General features: G+C 45.5%; 1 protein-coding gene across 2 annotated transcripts in view; it reads right to left on the bottom strand.

The window, feature by feature from the left end:
- Positions 1-263: 263 nt before the first annotated feature.
- Bap170 (Brahma associated protein 170kD) overlaps positions 264-20,319 on the bottom strand; it is a 97,297-nt gene continuing 77,241 nt past the window's right edge. For both annotated transcript variants that reach the window (XM_050192512.3, XM_072285025.1), the window contains exons 14-18: positions 18,891-20,186; positions 13,474-13,612; positions 11,643-11,828; positions 9,962-10,053; positions 264-4,980 (exon numbers count right to left, since the gene is read on the bottom strand). In XM_050192512.3, coding sequence (XP_050048469.1) covers positions 4,866-4,980; positions 9,962-10,053; positions 11,643-11,828; positions 13,474-13,612; positions 18,891-20,186 — 1,828 coding nt within the window. In that variant the 3' untranslated portion in view covers positions 264-4,865. The remainder of the gene's footprint in view (positions 4,981-9,961; positions 10,054-11,642; positions 11,829-13,473; positions 13,613-18,890; positions 20,187-20,319) is intronic.

Genomic DNA, 20,319 nt, shown 5'->3' with positions numbered 1-20,319 from the left:
GTGTTCACTTAATGGCAAACTTTTCATAGGTACTTGCATGTGCAGGGTAGTTCCGACTAGCATGCTTCAAGAGACATCCATGCTTGCTTAAATAGCTAGTGTTGCATAACCACGACAAAATGATGATCATTATTCAGTGCTACATTTGCAGCCTAAGCGCTGCTTTGAGTCGAACGTGTACGCATATCACAAGACGCCAGTAAAATAAAATTCTTGAAATCTACCGACTCCCAGGTGAAGTAGGAGCCCAAATGCACAGCATCTGAGATGGCCAAAAAACATTTTATTAACCAATTTCTCTTCACTCTGTGTATAAATTTTTCTCGTCATCACCATGTATGCATATATATACAGAAATAGACGCAGCAATCATAATACAATAATATTAACTGCAATAATGTTTATGTGAACTTGGTGCATCCAGACAAGTTGTCAGTGACGAGGGCAAGGGATGGGGAAGGGTACGCGGTTTGGGGGCACAAGGTGTTGGATGGGACGCACATTCAGTAATTAGCACTGGGAGAATCTCTTCAACAGGTGGGCATCTGAGCAGATGATTTAAGACATAAAGAGCACAGTAGCCTTGCAGAGGACATGTCTTTCTCAACAAAAAAGAAAAAAAAAAGGCACAAGGATGCGACTCACAATGGGATAGTCAAGTGACTTGGGCAAGTGCACAAGACAGCCAAGCTGGAGAAAATTTTCGCTTTCCGATGAACCAGAGGTAGCAGGGTTTGAAATTGAATGCTTGCGCAGCGCTTCGCCATGCTGCCTAATACTTAATTTCCTGTTTTCTATGACATCTTGATACTGTTCTCAACAACAATTAGCATCAGTTCTACATTACTTCTGCGATAAATAGCAGAGAAAACATATGAAATAATTTGACTGCATATGGAAACATTTCTGTAGGAAAAGGAGAGGAAAATAGCGATGACTGGCTAAAGTACTAAGCAAAACGCAAACTTCAGGTGTAGTTGGAGCTGACAGAGCCTGCACAGTAGCTGGGTAGAACATTTGGAACAAAGTCAATTTAACCATACCATTTTACCGCATGGAAACACATCTGGCCACACAGTAGGCCTTTCTGCTCAGCAAAATGCATGCTACTGCTGTACCCATCTTACAAGGCTACAGCAGAAGGTTACCGTATTATCGTACAGCACACAATGGCCAAGGTTCAACATAATAAGAATCTTTTACAATAGAACTGAAAAACTAAAAAAAGGCAGCACTTAAAGCGATGCTGACTACAAGGGTTCACCGACCCGATTGACTGCTTGCTTGGCTTTGGCAGTCAGTTATACCAGTCCTACAAACGCTCACGAAAAAAAAAAAAAGGATTTATGCTGAAGTCATCGTTTGACCGATTCAGCTAGGCTTTTTTTCCTTTCAAACCAGAGGTTAGCGCTTGCCGGAAAATGAAACAGTTTCTACAGTGACAGCACAGTTGAAGTCCTTCAGAAGAGGCATCACCTTAGTGCTAAGCTCACAAAGTTGCACCTGAATTTGTCATTGGGTAAGGGCACTGGCTGTAAAAAAACAATAGAAGACTGGCAGGTGAGGACAACACCAGTGTCACAGCTGCATGAAGAAGAGCACCCATGATTCAAAAGCTCACACAACGTGGAACAAACGGGAATAACAAAAGACAGGTGCTCCTACAGGGCACTTGTGAGCACTACAACAGAACCAAAAATACTAGAAAAGTGCAAGTTCTCGCAACACTTCTTCTTCGGCAGCAAGAGTTGTGCAGAGGTACATGGAATCGAGCAGAGCTGCAACAGATTCATTTATGTTATACAGCTGCCGAGAAATGTAATGAAAAAAAAGAGGAATAAAAAAAAGGCAGCTACTCCTTTGTCAACATATTCACGAACGCACCTTAACACCTGCTCAGTTGCAGCAAGTAATTGGTAGTGCTCCTCTTCAAATGAAGTACACTGTGCGCATCAATAACGCTCACCTGTAATTCCCAAGTTGCTTGGAAACACCTTTTCCTACTCCTGCACCGAGCAGATGCCGACAATGGCCGATTACAAAATTATGGCTCGGAGGAATCGCCAAGTAGCATTACTAAACGCACCATACCCAAGTGATCCCCTGCCTCAATGGTTGCTTAAGCAACGCTCCTTTAACTCTGGTGCCTCACAGTAGCTTTGTAACATGCCCAATTAGGAAAACATCGCTCGCGGATCAGACCAAGCAGCATTATTGAAATGCACAGCCCTTTGTTAACACTCCTGAGTGATGCCCAAGGTCACAGTGGCTGCTTGAGTAGCGCTCCTTCCTCTAACTGTGGGGCCTCTGAGCAACTTTTAAAAGTGTTTTGCTAGTGAATTTAATAGCTCAGGAATTGTCAAGCAGCCTTATTGAATGGACTGCTCCTCAGTAAAGCTCCTCATTGATTAGCAAGGCGAAGGGTTGCTTATAAATGACCCAATAACCGAAGCTTTCAAGTATCTGCTAAAAATTCCAAATTATTAAACTCGAAATCTCAAAGCTACATTATCAATTGCGCTGCTCCCCAACAATGCTCAACAATTTGCTACGTGAAAGGTTAACAATTTTAACTTGAGTGCATTCAAGGTAGCTCTCCAAAATACCCAATTACTAAATTATGGCTCGAGAATCACCAAGTAACATTATTGAACGCTCAATTCGCATGACAAGGGGTTGCTCGATTAATAGCCCACTAACTTCAGTGCTTTGGAGAGTTAAGGGCTCCAATTCACTAATTTATTTATACCTAAAAAATTGCTAGGCAGCAGCATCCCTGAATGCACAGTGCGCCAGTGATGCTCATCTGAGATTCCAGAGATGACAAGCCGCTTCAGCAAAGCCCATCTGATTCTGGTGCCTCCGTGTAGCTGTTAAGCTCCTAATTAAGCTCAGGAATTAACAAGGAGAGTTATTGGCAAGCTCAGTGACAATGGCAGCTGAAAGATGGCACTGCCCTTCACTTGGTGGAATCCGGGAGACAGTTCTCAATAACGTAGATGTTAATCTAGACATGGAGAGCCAAGTACAACTTTTCAAAGCTCAGACTCGCCCTCAAGTGAACCACACAAGCTCCACATTACAGTAAACCCCCTCCCCAACCCCTCCCTGTCCCATCAAAAACAACCATAGCCGGTCACACGAAACTGCTGCCTTCCTATGCTACAATATTTATAATGACGCAATTGTTTCGGCGAGAATGCGTTGTGTGTTTTTCATGTGCTCGATGAGAACTCGCAGAGGAACGGGGCTCTACTTGTGAGTGGCGGGACCACCATTTGGGTTGGGAAGGCTCCTCCAAAATTGTTGAATGGGAGGTGGAAATGCACCGCACATACAAAACAGAAATTCTGTGCATTATGAAGGAAATGAAGCGTACAAGGCAAAGGAATGACATCTTATTCCTTCCCCAGAGAGGACAGAAACTGCGGAGAAGAAAGACTGAAAAAAAAAAGTTATTTAATGCGGTTTGAACAACAAAGTGCTGGGTGAAAAAGTTGATCTTGATTTTTTTTCCCTCTTCAGTCCTTAATTATGCAGGCACAATCTAAATAAAAAAAAAGAAGTAAACACTGTAATTGCCCTGTCTGACAGCAATGCTACTCTCTGTATGACTTTTAAAAACTGCGACTCTGAATATGTTACAGCTTTCAAATTGGAAACATATTAACAAAATGTTCAAGTGTTTCTACAAAATTCCAAACATCATCCTCGCAAAACTGAACACGATCATGCCAAGCAGCCTGCAAAGCAAACTTTGGACACAACTTTCAAGAATGGGGTAAGCAGCTTTTAATGAAGAAAAAACAAAATGGTTTAAAATGTCGAACCAGCATAGGACGTCGGGACGAGCAAACGAGATGGTAGGATACAGTGCTTGAGAAATTATGACGTCATTTTTTTTTTTGTCCCTCCCTTACATGTAGATAAATAAGTCTTAAATAAAAACGGCCACACAAGCCGTGCTCCAGACCACCGAGGGAGACATAGTGGGGCCGAGTGAAGAGTCGACAGGCCACTCTTGCATGAAAAGCGCTTGCGAAGCCATGAAAAGAATATACCTTCCAATATACACACGCACCCCGAGACTCTCAAGTAGGCAACAACATCTGAAAGGGCCTGCTCCCTCCCTGCTTCCGTCGGTCCCATGGCTGCGAGCCTTATTTTTTTTTGTCCTCACAAAGCGGTGACCACTCACACTTTCTTGTACATAAAGCATGATTGACACAACTGTAAACAGACCAAATTCTGTGAGGAAAAAGAAAGAGAAAAAAAAAGTGAGAAGTGTTCTGATAACAAATAAAAGAAAAATCGGACAGATGGTATGAGAGACAGTGTTCCTTTCCTGTTTCACAGTTTGATATGACGCCACTGTGTCCTGCTGCCACCACACAATGCTTTACACGACGAAGGGTAGCGAAGAGAGAAAGAAAAAAAAGAAAAAAACAAGACGCGACAGGCTTCTACTCTTTTTCACCGTCGCTTGATCGAGGCACGTAGGGAAGTTTCTCTTGCTCTTTCCATCACGCGAATGCACTTCTTCGACAGGCATTGTCCACTTTTTTTTTTTCCCGCCTCTCCGGCCTAGCGTCGCCTGGGCACTGTTCCGCGCATCACGTGCCCCTTCTCTGTCTGTACAAGGTCGAAAGTTTGTAAAAGGGCAGGAGCCGACAGCTGCCGATCGCAACGTTCCAGCCGATCCGAGGTCCATCACTGCCACCACACACACACACACACATTTTCACCCGCCACGATGACCCACCTGGTCTCACATTAGCGGGGCAATTGCACGCGCGCACTTCGGCGTGGCATGACGCTGCGATAGCTTGTAGAGTTCGGTTTTCTACCTCGCGTTTAGAACTCCTTCAGTCCGGCGTCGGCACCCGTGACATTTCGAGCAAGCACTGAGCAATAGTCCGTGACGACTCTAGCGGGGACATGGCCACAGTCGACAGCTGCTGCTCGTACCGCCGCAGGTAACTGCAAAGTGAGAATTCCACCAAATTCACGCAAAAGCAAAATCTCCATATATATTGGCAACAGAGATCAAATTTCAACAGAGAGCTGCTTTACAATATAACAGCTGCAGAGATCACTTGGAACTATCGCACTTTTTTTCATTATAAGGCAGTCACGATCAATGGCGTAACCAGAATATTATTGCGGGGGGCACCAACCTCACCGGGGACCGAGAGAGTGAGGGGAGAAGCAAGGGGGGTTGGGCAGGTCCCATAAAAACACATAAAATTCAAGGGGGAGGGCTACCCTCCAAGTGACAAACACCTTAATGGCAATGCCATGTACACTTAGGCCCAATGTATAAGAAAGTCTGAAATTTCAGACACTGAAACCTTTCACTGTTAGACTTTCCGGACTTTTTGCCGTGACCAAAGGTTCGAAATAGGTTGACAACAGCATTAATCAAAGGCGCCACTGCCACCATGTTTACTGTCCGGCAGCCTTCAACCAGCACTCTCGCACACACACCGATCTGCTCGCAACCTTAGCCACCACTACTGCCAACACCGAGCCTAGCTGCTTCGATGCTCGCTGCCAAGCTACCTGCTGTTCGGTGCCGTGTACTCATTAGCAATGACACAGATGCGACTTTGTCATCCTCGATGATGGCTTCGAAGCACAGAAGCAATACAGTGGTTTTATGCAGTGGAGCACATTAAAAGTGGAAGGTGGCCACTACCACGACTTTAAAGCGCAAAAAGCATGGCAAGGGTGAAGTGCTACACAATGCCGGTTCCCAGAAGTCAGCTTCCCCGCAATACAGTGGTTTTACGCGGTGGAGCACACCAAAAATGGAAGGGGGGCCACTGCTACAGTTTTGAAGCACGGAACATACGGCAAGAGCCCAGTGTTGCATGCCGGTTCCCAAAAGCTAACTTTGCGGCAATACAGAAATACCAGAAATCAAAAGGGGCAATTGCCACAGCTTCGAAGCATGGAAGCACGGCAAGGGTAAAATGTCGCATAATGCGGGTTCCCAAAAGTCAGCCTCGCCGCAATGCAGAAGTCTTATGTGGTGGAGTACACCAAAAGTGGAAGGGGCCACTGCCACGGCTTCAAAGCGCGAAAAGCACGGCAAGAGTCAAGTGTTGCACAATGCCAGTTCCCAAAAGTCAGCTTCGCTACAATACAGCTGTCTTACGCGGTGGAGCACACCAAAGTGGAAGGGGGGGGAGCCCACCAAAAGTGGAAGTGGGGCCACTACCACGGCTTCAAAGCACAGCTGGGGTCAAGTGTTGCATAATGCCAGTTCCCAAAAGTCAACTTCGCCGCAATACAGCAATGTTACGCAGTGGAGCACATCAGAATTGGAAGGGAGCCACTGCTATGGCTTTGAAGCGTGGAAAGCACGACAAAGGTCAAGTGTTACATGATCATCATCATCATCAGCCTATTTCATGTCCACTGCAAGACGGAGGCCTCTCTCTGCAATCTCCCATTACCCCTGTCCAGTGCCAATTGATTACAACTAGCACCCGCCAATTTCCGAATTTCATCACCCCACCTAGTCTACTGCCGTCCTCGACTGCGCTTCCCTTCTCTTGGTACCCTTTCTGTAAGCCTAATGGTCCTACGGTTATCTAACCTGCGCATTACACTACCTGCCCAGCTCCATTCTTTTCTCTTAATGTCAACTAGGATATCCGCTAGACTTGTTTGCTCTCCGATCCAAACTGGTCTCTTTCTGTCTCAGCGTTATGCCAAAAGTCTGCTTCACCGGAATATGGCGCTTTTACGCGGTGGAGCACACTAGACATGGAAGGGAGGGGGCCACTGCCATGGCTTCAAAGCGCAAAAACCACGTAGAGGGTCAAGTGTTGCATAATACTGGTTCCCAAATGGCAAATTCACCGCAATACCGCGGTGATAGCAATGAAGCACACCAGAAATGTAAAGGGGCCACTGCCACAGCTTCAAAGCACGGAAAGCACAGCAAGGGTCAAGTGCTGCATAATGCTGGTTCACAAAAGTTAGCTTTGCCGCAATACAGCGGTTTTACGCGGTGGAACACATCAAAAGTGAAAGGGTACCTGAGTAATACTTGTTGGGGGGCTAGTTGGTGCATGTTTCCAGAAGAGGGTTATAGCGCCGAAAAAACACAACACACAGCAAGCGAGACGGTACAGGCGCACCGTCTCGCTTGCTGTGTGTTGTGTTTTTTCGGCGCTATAACCCTCTTCTGGAAAGTGAAAGGGTACCACTGCCAGAATGTCGACGCGCGGAAAATACGGCAAGGGCCCAGTGCTGCATAATGCCAGTTCCCAAAAGCCAACTTCGCCGCAACACAGCAGTTTCAGGCGATGAAGCATACCAGAAATCGTAAGGGGCCATTGCCATGGCTTTGCAGCGTGGAAAGCACGGCAAGGATCAAGTGTTGCATTATGGCGTTCCCAAAAGTCAGCTTCGCCGCAATACAGAGGTCTTATGCGGTAGAGCACACCAAAACTGGAATGGGGCCACTGCCAAGGCTTCTAAGCATGGAGGCGCCCCAAAGTTATATTTTCCAGACTAAATACCGTAAAAACCGGACTATAGGTCGGACCGGAATATAGGTCGATCCCCCAACTAACGAATCCTCAAAATGGAAAAAAAAAAAAAATATATATCCTTTTCAATGGCAAAAGTACCGAAAGACCTGACACCCTTACCTTGAAACAAATGCGACTCGGGGGGTTGCACAATGGTGACAGTATTTATTTAAATGCTGCTCGCATGTGCACCCGGCCAAGTTTTTAGCGGTTTCGCGCGATCATCGACACGCGTGCTTGTCAACACCTTATTAATGGCGCTGAGCAGCGAAACAAACGAGATACGCGCATGTGTACACATGCCCTTACTTTCGCTATTTCGCCGCTCCGTGCCGTGATGATAAGGTGCTGACAAACACGCGGGTCGATGGTCGCGCGATACTGTTAAAAGTTCGTCGGGTGTACAGTACACAGAAGGGCACGAAGTGCGCAAGCGCTACTCCGAATCAGAGCAACGCCTTTGATCAGAGTCGGATGACGAGTGCTTCTCGCTGCCAAGTCCATACGCGCGTGCGATCTCTACCGCTTTCAAACGGATGCATTCGGCAGTCACAGGCAGCGATCTTACACGCAGCTCGCGGACGGACTCCGCAACCTTGCCTTCCAGTTCTGCAGTCCACTGCGATCCGGCACGAAATGACGTTTTCTTTTGGTTGCTGCAAGTTGTAATACGTTGCTTTTGCCTCCGCCACTACCGAATGCTCTTTTCGGATACTTCAAGTTCGCGCTGTGCCGCCAGGTTGCCGTGGGCTTCCGCATACTCAATCGCCTTTTTCTTGAAGGCGACGGTGAATTGACGTCGGCTTCCGCTCCCGCTCATTTTGAAACAAAATGAAAGTGCAGCCTTTAATTAATATAACTTTGCGACAATGGAAACGCAAAATGCCGGTGTCACAGGTGCCACAGCGTCGCCACGCCGCCATGCTGCTGATGGCGATGGCGAAGGCGGCTGTTTACTTTATCCGCCCATTGTTGCAAGACTTCCGTAGTTTTTCCGCCAATGTCCGGTATATAAGTCGAGGGTCGACTTTTCGCGATGGGTTTTTGAAAAAAAGTTCGACCTATATTCCGGTTTTTACGGTAGCTTGTTCCGAGCCACAATACCCATTCTTGGAGGCCGAAATGTTGGACATTCTGTTGGCTTGGCTTCCAGTGGCCTACTTTATGGCCTCCAAGATTGGGAGGCACATGCTGTCAACAGACAGCGCGCATTATTCCCTGGTAACGGAAGCCATGCTCGCTCTTCTTTGGCTGAGAAAATGCCCCAGGAAACGCCTTTTTTTTTTCAGTCAACACTATCATTCTAATCACTTCGTGCAGAATACTTTCTTTTTTTAGAAGTTTTTGTCGCCATAATGCATGAGGTGTGCCCACAGAGCAAGTGTGTCTCAGAGACGTCGCATTGGTGTGCTCAGCGCCACCACTTCCCACCACAAGTGGTGCGAAGAAACTTGGCTTGTTTGTTCGATCTTCATGGCGATCTCTGCCAACGATCTCCGTTGGAAAAGACTGCGTACATGGTGAGGCTCTTAGTGACTGCAGAGGCAATGTCACTCTTGTACATATCCAACCAAATCTGATCGTCTCCAAGCATAGTATGAGGCTGGGCATTATTAGAGATCTTTTAAACCCACTCTAGGCCTAATAAGTTTAGGAGGGGGGGGGGGGGGGGCTGAACGTATTATTCGCAAGGTTTGATTTTTTAGACTATTTTTTGGTCCCCGCAATGTCCAGAAAATCGGTCCGCAACTGTATTTGAATAGAGAAAAACTCCCACTAATTCAGACTCCAAAAACGATGGCACTGTTATTTCGACCAATATCTCACTCCCACGCAGCTCTTTTCAGACAAACCCGAGCCAAAGGTGAAAGTTCGATGTGTCACTGGCTACCGTAATGTCGCATGCTGTAAAAATGACAAGTTGCGTGTGGAGCCATAACCTAACCAGAGCAAGCAGAGCAGCGCAAGCCCTCCTTTCCTAAGGAGCCCCCACCACACGCTTTATCATGTTAACGCTAGCGTGCACCCCATAATGTCATGTCCAATAATGGCCATATTGTGGAGGGCATGCATCAAGCCAACACCCTTCTCAACTCATTCTCACACATTGTTCCTCCACCCATAGGCAAATGGCTCAGAAGGCGTGATCTTGGACTTTTCATGGAACCTAGGCTTCTTCCGCCATATGTCGTCGCTCACTGATGGAGTATAGATCTGACTTTTTCAACGCGAGCCCAGTGATGGTTTTGGTTATAAGCGCTGTACCGCACAATTGATCGAGCACTATACTTAAAGGGGCTCTCCTTTGTTCGAACTCCGTTTCATTCAAAGAAATTTTCGGTCCCCTTGGAGTTCAAATTAACCAGATTCTATTACATAAGAGTGACTGGCAGAGGTCGCACAACTGCACTCACCGTCTTGCTCGCGATGAATGGGTAGCGAGATTCCGTATGATGAGGGCCGAAGTGAGCCGTATGCTCTTGGCCAACGCAGACTCCTTTTCATCCTGCAAAAATGACATTAGTCATCATCATCATCATTTATCGGACCCTTAAGGGCCCTATAAAGGGTATTACATAAGGGGGAGGGGAGTAGTCATAGACATACACAAGTCAAAGATGTTACAACAAGAATGAATTGAAATAACGCAGGTTAAGTAATGCAGTGAAATAAAACAGGCGACTTCAAATGCAACAACACTTGGAATGCAAAGAGAAATCATACAATTCTAATTTCCAAAATGTGAAAGCAACCGCTCTTTAAATGCTTTGGGATCATGCTCCATAGCAACACTGGCACCAAGACACAATAAAACGAGCCAAATGAAAATTTTTTTTTTTTTTTGCAGAAGCGGACCAGCAAACATTTAAATTTGAAGAATATTGCAGCCAAAGAATACAGGAATTTGGTGAAAATCTGTAAAAAAAAATGTTTCTGCTTATTATGTTAACTGTAATAAAGATTCCAAGACGACGTTCTGTATGCAGGTGTGCCGGGAACAGATTCTTGCTCCATAACTGCAGGAGAATTATCTGCGCTACCAACAGAATGTTTGCAAAGTTTATTCATTAAATATTCATGCAGCGGCAGCCAATTACAAGTGGTGCTGTTGTTGCAAGGGTAGGTCGGTATATGGGATGGGTCCGAAAAATCGGGCTATGGAAGAATGCTCAGGGACATTATTTGTGCCCCTTTAGAAGTTGTTCTGCCCTAAGCTATCTGTAAATGATTATCTGTAAGGTTATTGGTGTTAAGAAGAATTAATTGCGGGGTTAGTTGTAGTTGGTCTTGCATTGCTAATTAGGAAAATTAGCGCCGCAAAAAGACAACGCACATAGGAAAGAAGGACAAAGAAGCGTTTTTTGCCTTCCGTTCCTGAGTGCATTGTCTTTTTTTGTTAAGCCAACTTTCCTAATCAGCAGTTGATGTTAAAACGGCAATTGTAAAAAGCTGTAAAATCGGGCATTTTATGACAAAATCGTAGGAGATGGCAAGTGCGAAAAATCTCAGGCCCACAGCACAGGAAGGTAGGAGGAAGAATAGCGCCCAATTCATAGGATTTTCCCGAGTGCACGCACTCTGTAGGATACATACACAACTTGTAACAATGATTTACTTTTGGATGTAGCGCGCAAGCACCAGCCAACTTGGGACAGCACAAACTGGCAAACAGACCATTGTTTATATCGCAGTGATTTTTCAAGCGACTCTGTTGTTGCTGATTTCGCCTGCTTCACGAACTTGCGTACATAAACTTGCTTCAAGCAGATAGTCCTCTGGTGTCTTTTCACGATCGGAAGGCTTCACAGGGATGATTGGAGACCGACAAGTTGTATTTTTTCGTAAACTTAATTTATTTTTCCTAAATATTGACAAAAGAGTCAAACTCTTAGGAAGAGCCCGAATTCTTTGTAAATTATGCGGCGAATTCAGGAAGGTTTTGCAGGTATGCGAATAAATGAGATGCGATAACGAAGCAGACACCATTCGTTGCGCAACACGAACACACAAAATTCATGCTCGTCAGATAAACCAGTGCCAAATAAACAACTGCCTATTGTTACTACCACACTAGGTCGCAAATAGTCCACTGACTGAGGCATCGCGGTGGTTGTAGTAGGCCAGGGCGTGCCTCCGGATAGCGAGCAAAGCGGCGTCAGGCGCATAACCGGGGTGTGGGGGTGGCTGGGCAGGTGGTGGTAAGGAGGCCTTGCCAAACTGCGAGATCTGCTGCCGTCGAACTGCCTGGATCTGGAGCACCTGCTCATTGCAGTGCCGGTCCTGCGCATGGGACAATTTCTATTCGTCATCACCATTCCCTGAGAAGTGCAACAACAGAAAGTGCAGAGCCATTCCCACATGCATTGGCAAATAAACTGCTGGCTGTGTGTCAGCGATGTGGCACAGTTACAATCCAAACGCAACAGGAAACGTCAAGATGGTACTGACACATTTTCATAGTTGAAGATAATCACACTTAGCAGGTATGAAGACGTTTAAATTTTGTCTCAAAACGCCAAGCTTGGCGTCATTGACATTAGACAGCTTTAGTTTAGCATACGCTAAACCACTGCGTGCGCTATAAAATAGCGGGTCGTCACTGCGCATGCACAGAACGCTAAACGGCCCATAGTGTATCACGTACGCTCACTATTTCTCATATTTCACGTTAGCGTCTGAGTTGTTTGCGGAGTTTGCGTGAAACATGGCGGCGGTCACGGCTGCCCGCTTCGAATTGAATTTGGCATTGCTTTTGTAAAATGCACTTTGTTCGCAGCAAATGACTGTAAACGGCTTTCCCTAAGTCGCAGGCTGCTTCGACAACAGAGTATTATGGATAACCTTGTGGTGTTTTCGAGGTCACTTCTTGTTTTGAACGAGTCGAAGCCTAACGAAAGAAACATTCGAGATGTTAGCGCCACCTATTGCTACAGTCAAGAGAGCGCCGCAACGACGGCATATGGCCTCTGAAATCTGAAGATCTCGCAGGCCAACTAAAACTGTAAAAAATGTGTGCTGCTTAGCGTACGTTATACTATAGCGTATAGAGTACGCTAAACTAAATCTGTCTATTATCGTGACATCATGACACAGCAGATTTTGCTGGTGTCGCGAGGCAATAAGGGCAGGTATGATGGCACTGCTCACCAAACAAATAGATCAATAAAATAAAAAAGAAGGTTGTGTGCATTTCTCCTGTCTGCTTTCATGTGTGACAGCCGCAGTGAATGCAGGAACAGAGCGAGCCAGTGTACGACAAAATCCTGACGCATCCATTCCTGAGTAATGAAACTAGCTCATAGAAACAAGTATTATAGCAAATTATTTAGTGCGCTCCGATGCTCGCCCGTATTTTTTCTAGGGTTTATGGGATTTGTGCCTTTAATTAGCACATACAACAAAAAAACAGAGAAGTCAAAACTGCCATGTCAGTTGTCTTTCCTCAAGTTGTCACATCAGCAGACAAACAAAGTTCATACCAGAGGTTTATGCTATTCGGCACACGCTCGTCTGTTTATCACATCTGTTTATCATGATCGTGTATCGTGGCCGAAACATGTGTGCTGTGTCTTTTCCAAAAACATTACGCCCTGCACTACAGCGTGCCTGTCGCAATGTTTGGGACGTATGCACCAGGTGACATCGATGGCAAACATGAGAGACATGTGCCTTTTGAAAAGCGCATCAGCTATTGCTCCACTTCACCTCTCGAAGCTGGTATTGTCAATTCACAGTGCAGTGGACCACCAGCATTAATGTTTATGCAGCGACAGTCCTCAAATGGCTATCACTGTAAGGGCATCAGCTAGTGATATGAAAGATCAGTAGTTGGCACTAAATTATTAGCAGCTATTATCACAAAATGTGAGCGGCTATCCCTGTGAACGAACATCAGCTATCACTGTGAAAGATCGGCGCGGCATACCTGGAGGTGTGTGAACAGCGAGAGTCGGCGACGCTTCATGTCATCGCACGAGTCCCACTGACAGTGGACGTCGTTGTCGGCCTCTGGTATGTGCACCTTGCAGGCATGGTAGAATACTGCACCCGGTGTTGAGAATGTCCTGCATAGTTCAAAAAGCACGATGCTGACAACAATAAATCTGCTTTTGTTTATTTTTCTTTTTTCAGAAGGCGACCATACCTCCAAGGCCTCAAGAAATTTGGAAGCCTGTAGTCTAATCAAAGCTCCATATCACTGAAGGTGGAAAACAATCACTTTCAATACTTTGGACTAAAGACAATTTGCTTTTCTAGACGTCTAGTTAAATACAAATAAACACAAAGCGATGGTTTAATGTACAAGCAGATACACATACAAAGCATGTCTTCCTTGTGGAGAACCAGACAAATACATTCTGCAAACAGGCACTAAAGATATGAAAACTTCAGATGTTGCCAAAACATGTTTCTCATTCAGCAGCAGTATAATAAAAAAAAAAGAGGAAACATCAGTTGATACCTTAGTTGACAAATGAGACGTCAACACAAACTCTTCTACAAGATCCACAGAGTTTGGTTATTCAGCACTCCATGATCGTCCTTTCTTAAGCTGTCTTGACCACAGTATTACGCTGCTGCCTTGTCCACAGCACAAGTACATAAATGTGCTTACTTTATTAAGCAGTTTAAAAGCACAGTGAAAACGTTACAGCCTAACCATCATGTTGAAACTATATTATAAGCAACCTACAAGCAGGGAAAACTGTAAATTACTTAGGATTGATTATTAACTTCTTGAGATTTCACTGAACTTTTGTGGTCAAAATTTTTTCAATGAAGTGAATATTTTATATTATGTGAATCTAAATGACAAAACACAGGGGAAAATAAATAAGAAAAATTCCCTCTGGGGGGTATGGCAATCAATCGACGGTTCTTATGAACGGCCTAGAACTCAATTTGTTGTAAGCAGCATGTGGTTCTTCAGACTTTTTAATTCACAATCAAAATGATGTGAACTATAGACCATTTTTACGCCACCCAAAGCAAGTTACACATGCATTCAGCAGTAAGCTCCCAAGGCCAGAGCACAGAGCCTAACCTAAGCGTGACGCAATGCAGGGACATTTCCGAAATATCAGGAAGAACCATATTATTATGCCGCACAAAGTCAACAAAAACTCGCTTTTCTGAGAATAGCATCGTTTTTCTCTATGTCAAAAATTTCCTATTTCTACAAAAATCATTGAACCAGAACAGGTTAAATAACCAAGACTTGCAAATTACATGACTGAGCAGGAGCAGCTTAAAGCACTTGTTTTATTGAGTAGTTAAAGCCCAGCAGACTACCCATAATCTTAAGACTTGCTTCAATTTCGAGTGCCAAAATAATGTACAAATACTTTAATTTAAAGCACGCAGAATCCTGATTAGAAACACTAGTTTAAACATTTTGCTTTGGTCTATTTTCAAACAGGCCACAATGCTTGGTCAAATTTGCAGCCTTGCTAATTTGAAGTGTCATGTAGCTTTCACGTAAATAATTTCATGAAACCCATCTTTTTCTCTGTGTCCCTGGACACATGACTCCTGCACTGCTTAAGGGGCCCAAAGAATGCCACAAGCAGACGTAGAAAATAATTATGCAGCTCCAGCACACGTAATCTATGTGAAGCAAAGCTTTAGTTAAGTGATTAATGAAATGCTGTGTGGTATGCACAATTGTCTTTAATGTCATCCCCAATGCAACGTGTAATGTTGCATTGGGGATTCCACATGTAATGTTCATGCAGTGCACATGCAAGAAATTTATTTTCATTCAATGATGATGAAGTGCACCATTTACAAGCTATGCCAAAATGCAAATACCATCAGGCACACATTGCTTCACAATGTAGCAATGTCACAACAAGGGCAACGTACAACGTTTGATGAGGGAAGAACGGCGATTGAAAGTGTATACACAAAGAAGTATGTCACTTCTCTTAAAGGGGCCCTGAAACATTTCTTATCGAAGTTTAGAAATGTGTTTGCAGTTAAAATAGACATTTCAAAAATCATTTGCAGCAAGAAGTACAGCGGACTTTCTTTAAAATAGAACCTCAAGAGACCAGGGAAATAGGTTCCGTTAATCAGGAGTTCCATTTACTGAGAGACAAAGCTGAATACAATCCGTTTAAGAGGAAGTTCTGTTTAAGCGGTTTCCATTTATCGCGATTCCACTGTACTTAGATGTGTTCAGCAGAAGCGGAATTATTGGCTGTCAAAGATCGCCTTTGATCCCTTTCGCAGTGCTCCCGCTCCTTCTTCCAATGCCTTGAATTGTGAAAGCTATGGCGGAGTGGGGCACGCCCACAACACTCTGCCTACTCAACGTCGCCATGGCACACAGTCCTAATTTTATTGTGGATACACACATACATGCCACTACTTCCGATTTTGGTGCCGACGACATGCCAAACTCCAAAGCTATCCCTCAGCTTAAAGGGAGACTAAAGGCTACTATGAAGCCAAGTTAAAGTGATAAAGCAATGCCCTAGAATGTCTAAGGCGTCAATATAATCATGAACAGAGCTTTAGTAACCTATAAATTGAGGTGAATGCATGACACGATTTGAGACCCCCCAGCAACATTCCGGTACTAGCTTGATGACGAAGGCACTCCTCATCAAAATTTGTCACTAGAACTCAACTACTTGTATTAAAAAGATAATTTCATTAGGTTATAAGAGGGAAGAAAATTCTACTTGACTACTTTTGCTCGATTCTAAGAAAGAAAAAATAACATTTTGCCGTTACCATTCAGTAGTATCGGTGGTCAAAAGGTTTCGTTTTCACTCTATTCTGCACCGTGTGCTTTGGAGTTTCAGTTGTTTTGTTATCGCGTCGTGCTGCGCTGGTTCTGCTGACTCGCGAAACTTGCATTCAGAACAAGCAGCGAGAATGCCACGTCCATGTGATGTCGTGGGATGCGCGAACAGTCCGCGGAATTTGGCCAAAGGCAGTTGCAGCGGCAAATCCAACGTTACTTATCACTGTGTGCCAACGATTGAACTCCGTTCGAAGTGGTTAAGCGCCATACCTCTGCCACAGCGCGTTGGCAAAGAGCAGAAAAATCACATAGTGTGCTCGCTGCACTTTTGTCCAGAGGATTACGAGTTCAACGCTGACTTACTGAAGTCGTGTGGAGTGCCTTTTAATGCAATGCTTTCCCATAGCACTGTTTGCGTGGGTCGATCTCCTGTTATTGTTTCACACTTTTAATATTTCACTCTGAGAAGGGCTAACATAAAGGACATGTGCTGTCGGTGTTTCTTTCCATTGCATTTGTTTGTGAGCGCTCATTCTCAAAATTCCGAGGAATAAATTTGTGAAGAATGAAAGACAAGGTATGAGCACCAACTTCGGTGGTAGAGAAGTGGTTGGATATGCGTGGTTCGGAATTTGGTTAGAAATTCTTTTTGTCAAAGCAATGTCCAACACCGAGGCGGGACCGGATTTTTTGCGACACGGGCTCCTTAACACTATTGCGTTAATATACACAGTATATTCATTCTTCCAACATCCTTGTTGAGTGATGTCAGCCATCGGCCAATAGCAGCCATATACGGGAATCTTGCATATGACAACATTGGCAAGGCGCCAGCACCTTCAAAATGGGTGACGAGAGGCCTTTGTTTGAAAATGGAGGCGACCGTGCTTAGCTTGCGAGCTCCACGCACAGCGTACAGCTGCGAAATTTGGCTGAGATGTTCACAGAAGCATCCGTGGGCTGTGTTTTTTCACCATCCCCAGGGGCGGTTCAGGACACCTTTACATGTGTATAGATCCTGTTATATAGGCCGGAACATACAATGGCAAATACCCAGTGGCCCAGGAGTTGAGTGGCCTATAAGAATTTGAATAAAAATCAAGTAAGATGTTGAATATTACGCACTCTTCTCCTAAGAGTTGCGTGTGCTTCAGAACCAACTAGCTGACACTGTATATACACTTTTAATGTTGTGGCAACACAGCGGAAGAGGAATCATGTGCCTCCCAGCTGCGCGGGACAGCATATATGCTATGACAAATCAGCTTAAGTAGCAAAATCATTATCATCATTACATACTTATATCCACTACAGGATTTTCCCAGCAATCTCCAATTACCCCTTTCTAGTGGCAGCTGACTTCATTTTATGCCCGCAAGTTTCCCCAGTTCATCACCCACATTTTCTGCCATCCTCGAATAAGCTTCCCTTCTCTTGGCACCCATTCTGTAACTCAAATAAATCACTGATTATCTTCTTTACGCATTACATGTCCTGCTTAGCTGTATTACTTCCTCTTAATGTCAACTGAAATATTCGTCACCACCATTTGCTCTCTGATCCAGACGTTATGCTTAACATTTTTCATTCCATCGCTGGTTGTACAGTACTTTACCTCATTCATGCCACAACTCAATGCAATGCCAGCAGATTTCTACAAAGCCAACGCTTTCTTTAAAAATCATTCTCAATGTATTTTGCTGGAACATATCACGGGAAACAATCCCGGGATCAGCTTTATGTAGTTAACACTTTTCGTAAGACATCTTGACAGACCACTTTTTAATTTACCCTGGCATTGACAAGTGGCTCAAGTTGTTTCTTTTTCCGGTATCAACCCGAATGCAGCACACCGCTACAAGAAAAACCCACACACATTTTGGACAGAAGACTCTCCCTGCTTGCGTGTTCGTACACTGCCCTCTCTGGTGATCAACCCCCGACACCCTTTTTCAGCTCAGGTGCATTGCAACTTCCCCCTCAAAAAATGTTTCTCCCCCTCGCAAAATTTCACAGGGCACATCTGGTTAATTATTTTCTGTGGCACAGCATGTACTGCGTGGTAAAGGCTCACACACAGCATAACCAAGCAGCGTAGCGATGGCAAAAAAGGAATGCCAACAGCATCTTAAATTGACGAGATGTTAGCAGAAGTTCTGGACCCAACTCCCAATATGAAAGTGCATCATCCACTAGTCCCTCCCTCCCCCCCTTTCCTTCTTTTAAAATAAGTGGGCCTTTAAGTCTAAAAGTCATAGCTTGGCTACGACAGATACCATAGCGATGTTTAAGTGCAGCAGGAACGGGATAAGGAGAGCCTCCAAAACCACTTTGACCATCTGGGTTACTTGAATGTGCACTAAAGTCGCAGTTTACAAGCCCTTTCACATTTCGTCTCCATCAGAATGTCAGCACTATGGCAAAGGATCAAACTCGAGACCTTATGCTTGGCAGTGAGACACCATAGCCACTGGTACAATGAGAGGGCACACTTCTGCTTGCAAGGAGGCACCATTCTTGTGTACAGAGTGCTCTGCACAACAATGTGACCTTGACCAAGCAAACTAGGAAAGGAAGAGGGCACTCACCGATCACACCCTTTCCACTCGCAATGGTAGACTAACTTTGCTGCCTTGTGATGGTGGTGGTGATGGTGGAGGTGGTGATGACCAGCTACGGACGGCGTAGTCGACTTCTTCTCCACGTCAACTGTTACAGTCTTAGACGCTGTCACAATGGGTTTCACTTCCATGGGCTGTGTGGACACTGGAGTCGACCCTGCCGCCACGGTCGACATCACACTCGTTGCTGACGTAGAGTTTGTCGCCACCACTGTGGTAACAGTTTTTGAGGAGTCCATGGTGCTCAAGAGTTTCACCAGGTTGGGCTGCGGAACCGCTGACGAAGTAGTTGCGACCGCCCGCACCATCTGCGGCGTCGCTGACGAGGCTGCTGTCTGCAGCTGTTGAGGCACCTTTTGCACCATGGCTTGGTGGGCACAGGTGTGCTGAAGCACACCACCTTGTTGCTGAGTTGTACTGTGCTGCATTACACTTTGCTGGATCACACCCTGCTGGACAATGACGTGCTGCGCTCCTGAGGTCGCCTCTGTCCGTGCCACCACAATTGCAGACTGCTGCTGTTGCTGAGGGGCAGGCACTGCAGCTGCGGGTGGTGATGCTTGCCTCTCGGTTGAGTCACTAACTTGGAATGTCGCCTCGCTCGAGTCTTCCAGCCGGAGCCTCTTTGCACAACCTACGCCGCTGCCATCTGGCTCTGCCGTTCGCTTCAACGCCGACGAAACAGCAGCATCCACGCTGGTGCGGGAAATCACCTTAGATGCACTCTCCACCGACCCCACAATGTCCTGGATCGGTGACAGGTCCGACGAGGTTGTCATCTTCTCCACGGTGCCTGTCCCATTGGTCACTGCCATGCCACCATCATCCGATATCACCATTGCAGAAGAGCCATCAGTGTGCTGCACCATCTCGTCTTCAGCGCTTCCATTCTGCAGCGTCGCGGATTCCATAGCCAATGGCATCTTGCCCTTATCTAGAAGACCGTTGAGGAGCGGCGAGCTCTTGTACACTATGCTCTCAACAGGTTTTGTTTCTGTGGCAGTTCCAGAAGCGGAGGTTGTGCTCGGAAGAATGGCAACGCACTTGTGGGCTGTCGTCATCGTCGTTGTGGTAGTCATGGTGGTCGAGTTGCCGGTTGCACCATTCTCTCCAACGTGGTTGTGCACAGGGTGATCTGCACTTGTCACAGATGCCTGCTGTGTGGAAGGGGGCAGTTCTTGCTTGCACTCAGGAGGCATCGATACCTCCATGACGATGTCTCGCTGGAAGCCGTTGGGTCGGGTGGACACTATAAGCGGTCCCCTGAAGAAAGAAATGAAGAAAACACACTCCACACTTGAACTTTAAACTCACCGAAGTTGGTTTCCTCAGTGTTCACAACTGTCTACACCTTTAATTGAACATGTTGCTTCATTATGAATGTACTTCTACAAGT

The sequence above is a fragment of the Dermacentor andersoni genome, chromosome 10 (assembly GCF_023375885.2).
Source record: "Dermacentor andersoni chromosome 10, qqDerAnde1_hic_scaffold, whole genome shotgun sequence".
Taxonomy (NCBI): domain Eukaryota; kingdom Metazoa; phylum Arthropoda; class Arachnida; order Ixodida; family Ixodidae; genus Dermacentor; species Dermacentor andersoni.
Note: the sequence above shows the minus strand (reverse complement) of the source record. Positions and strands in the feature narration are given on the sequence as shown.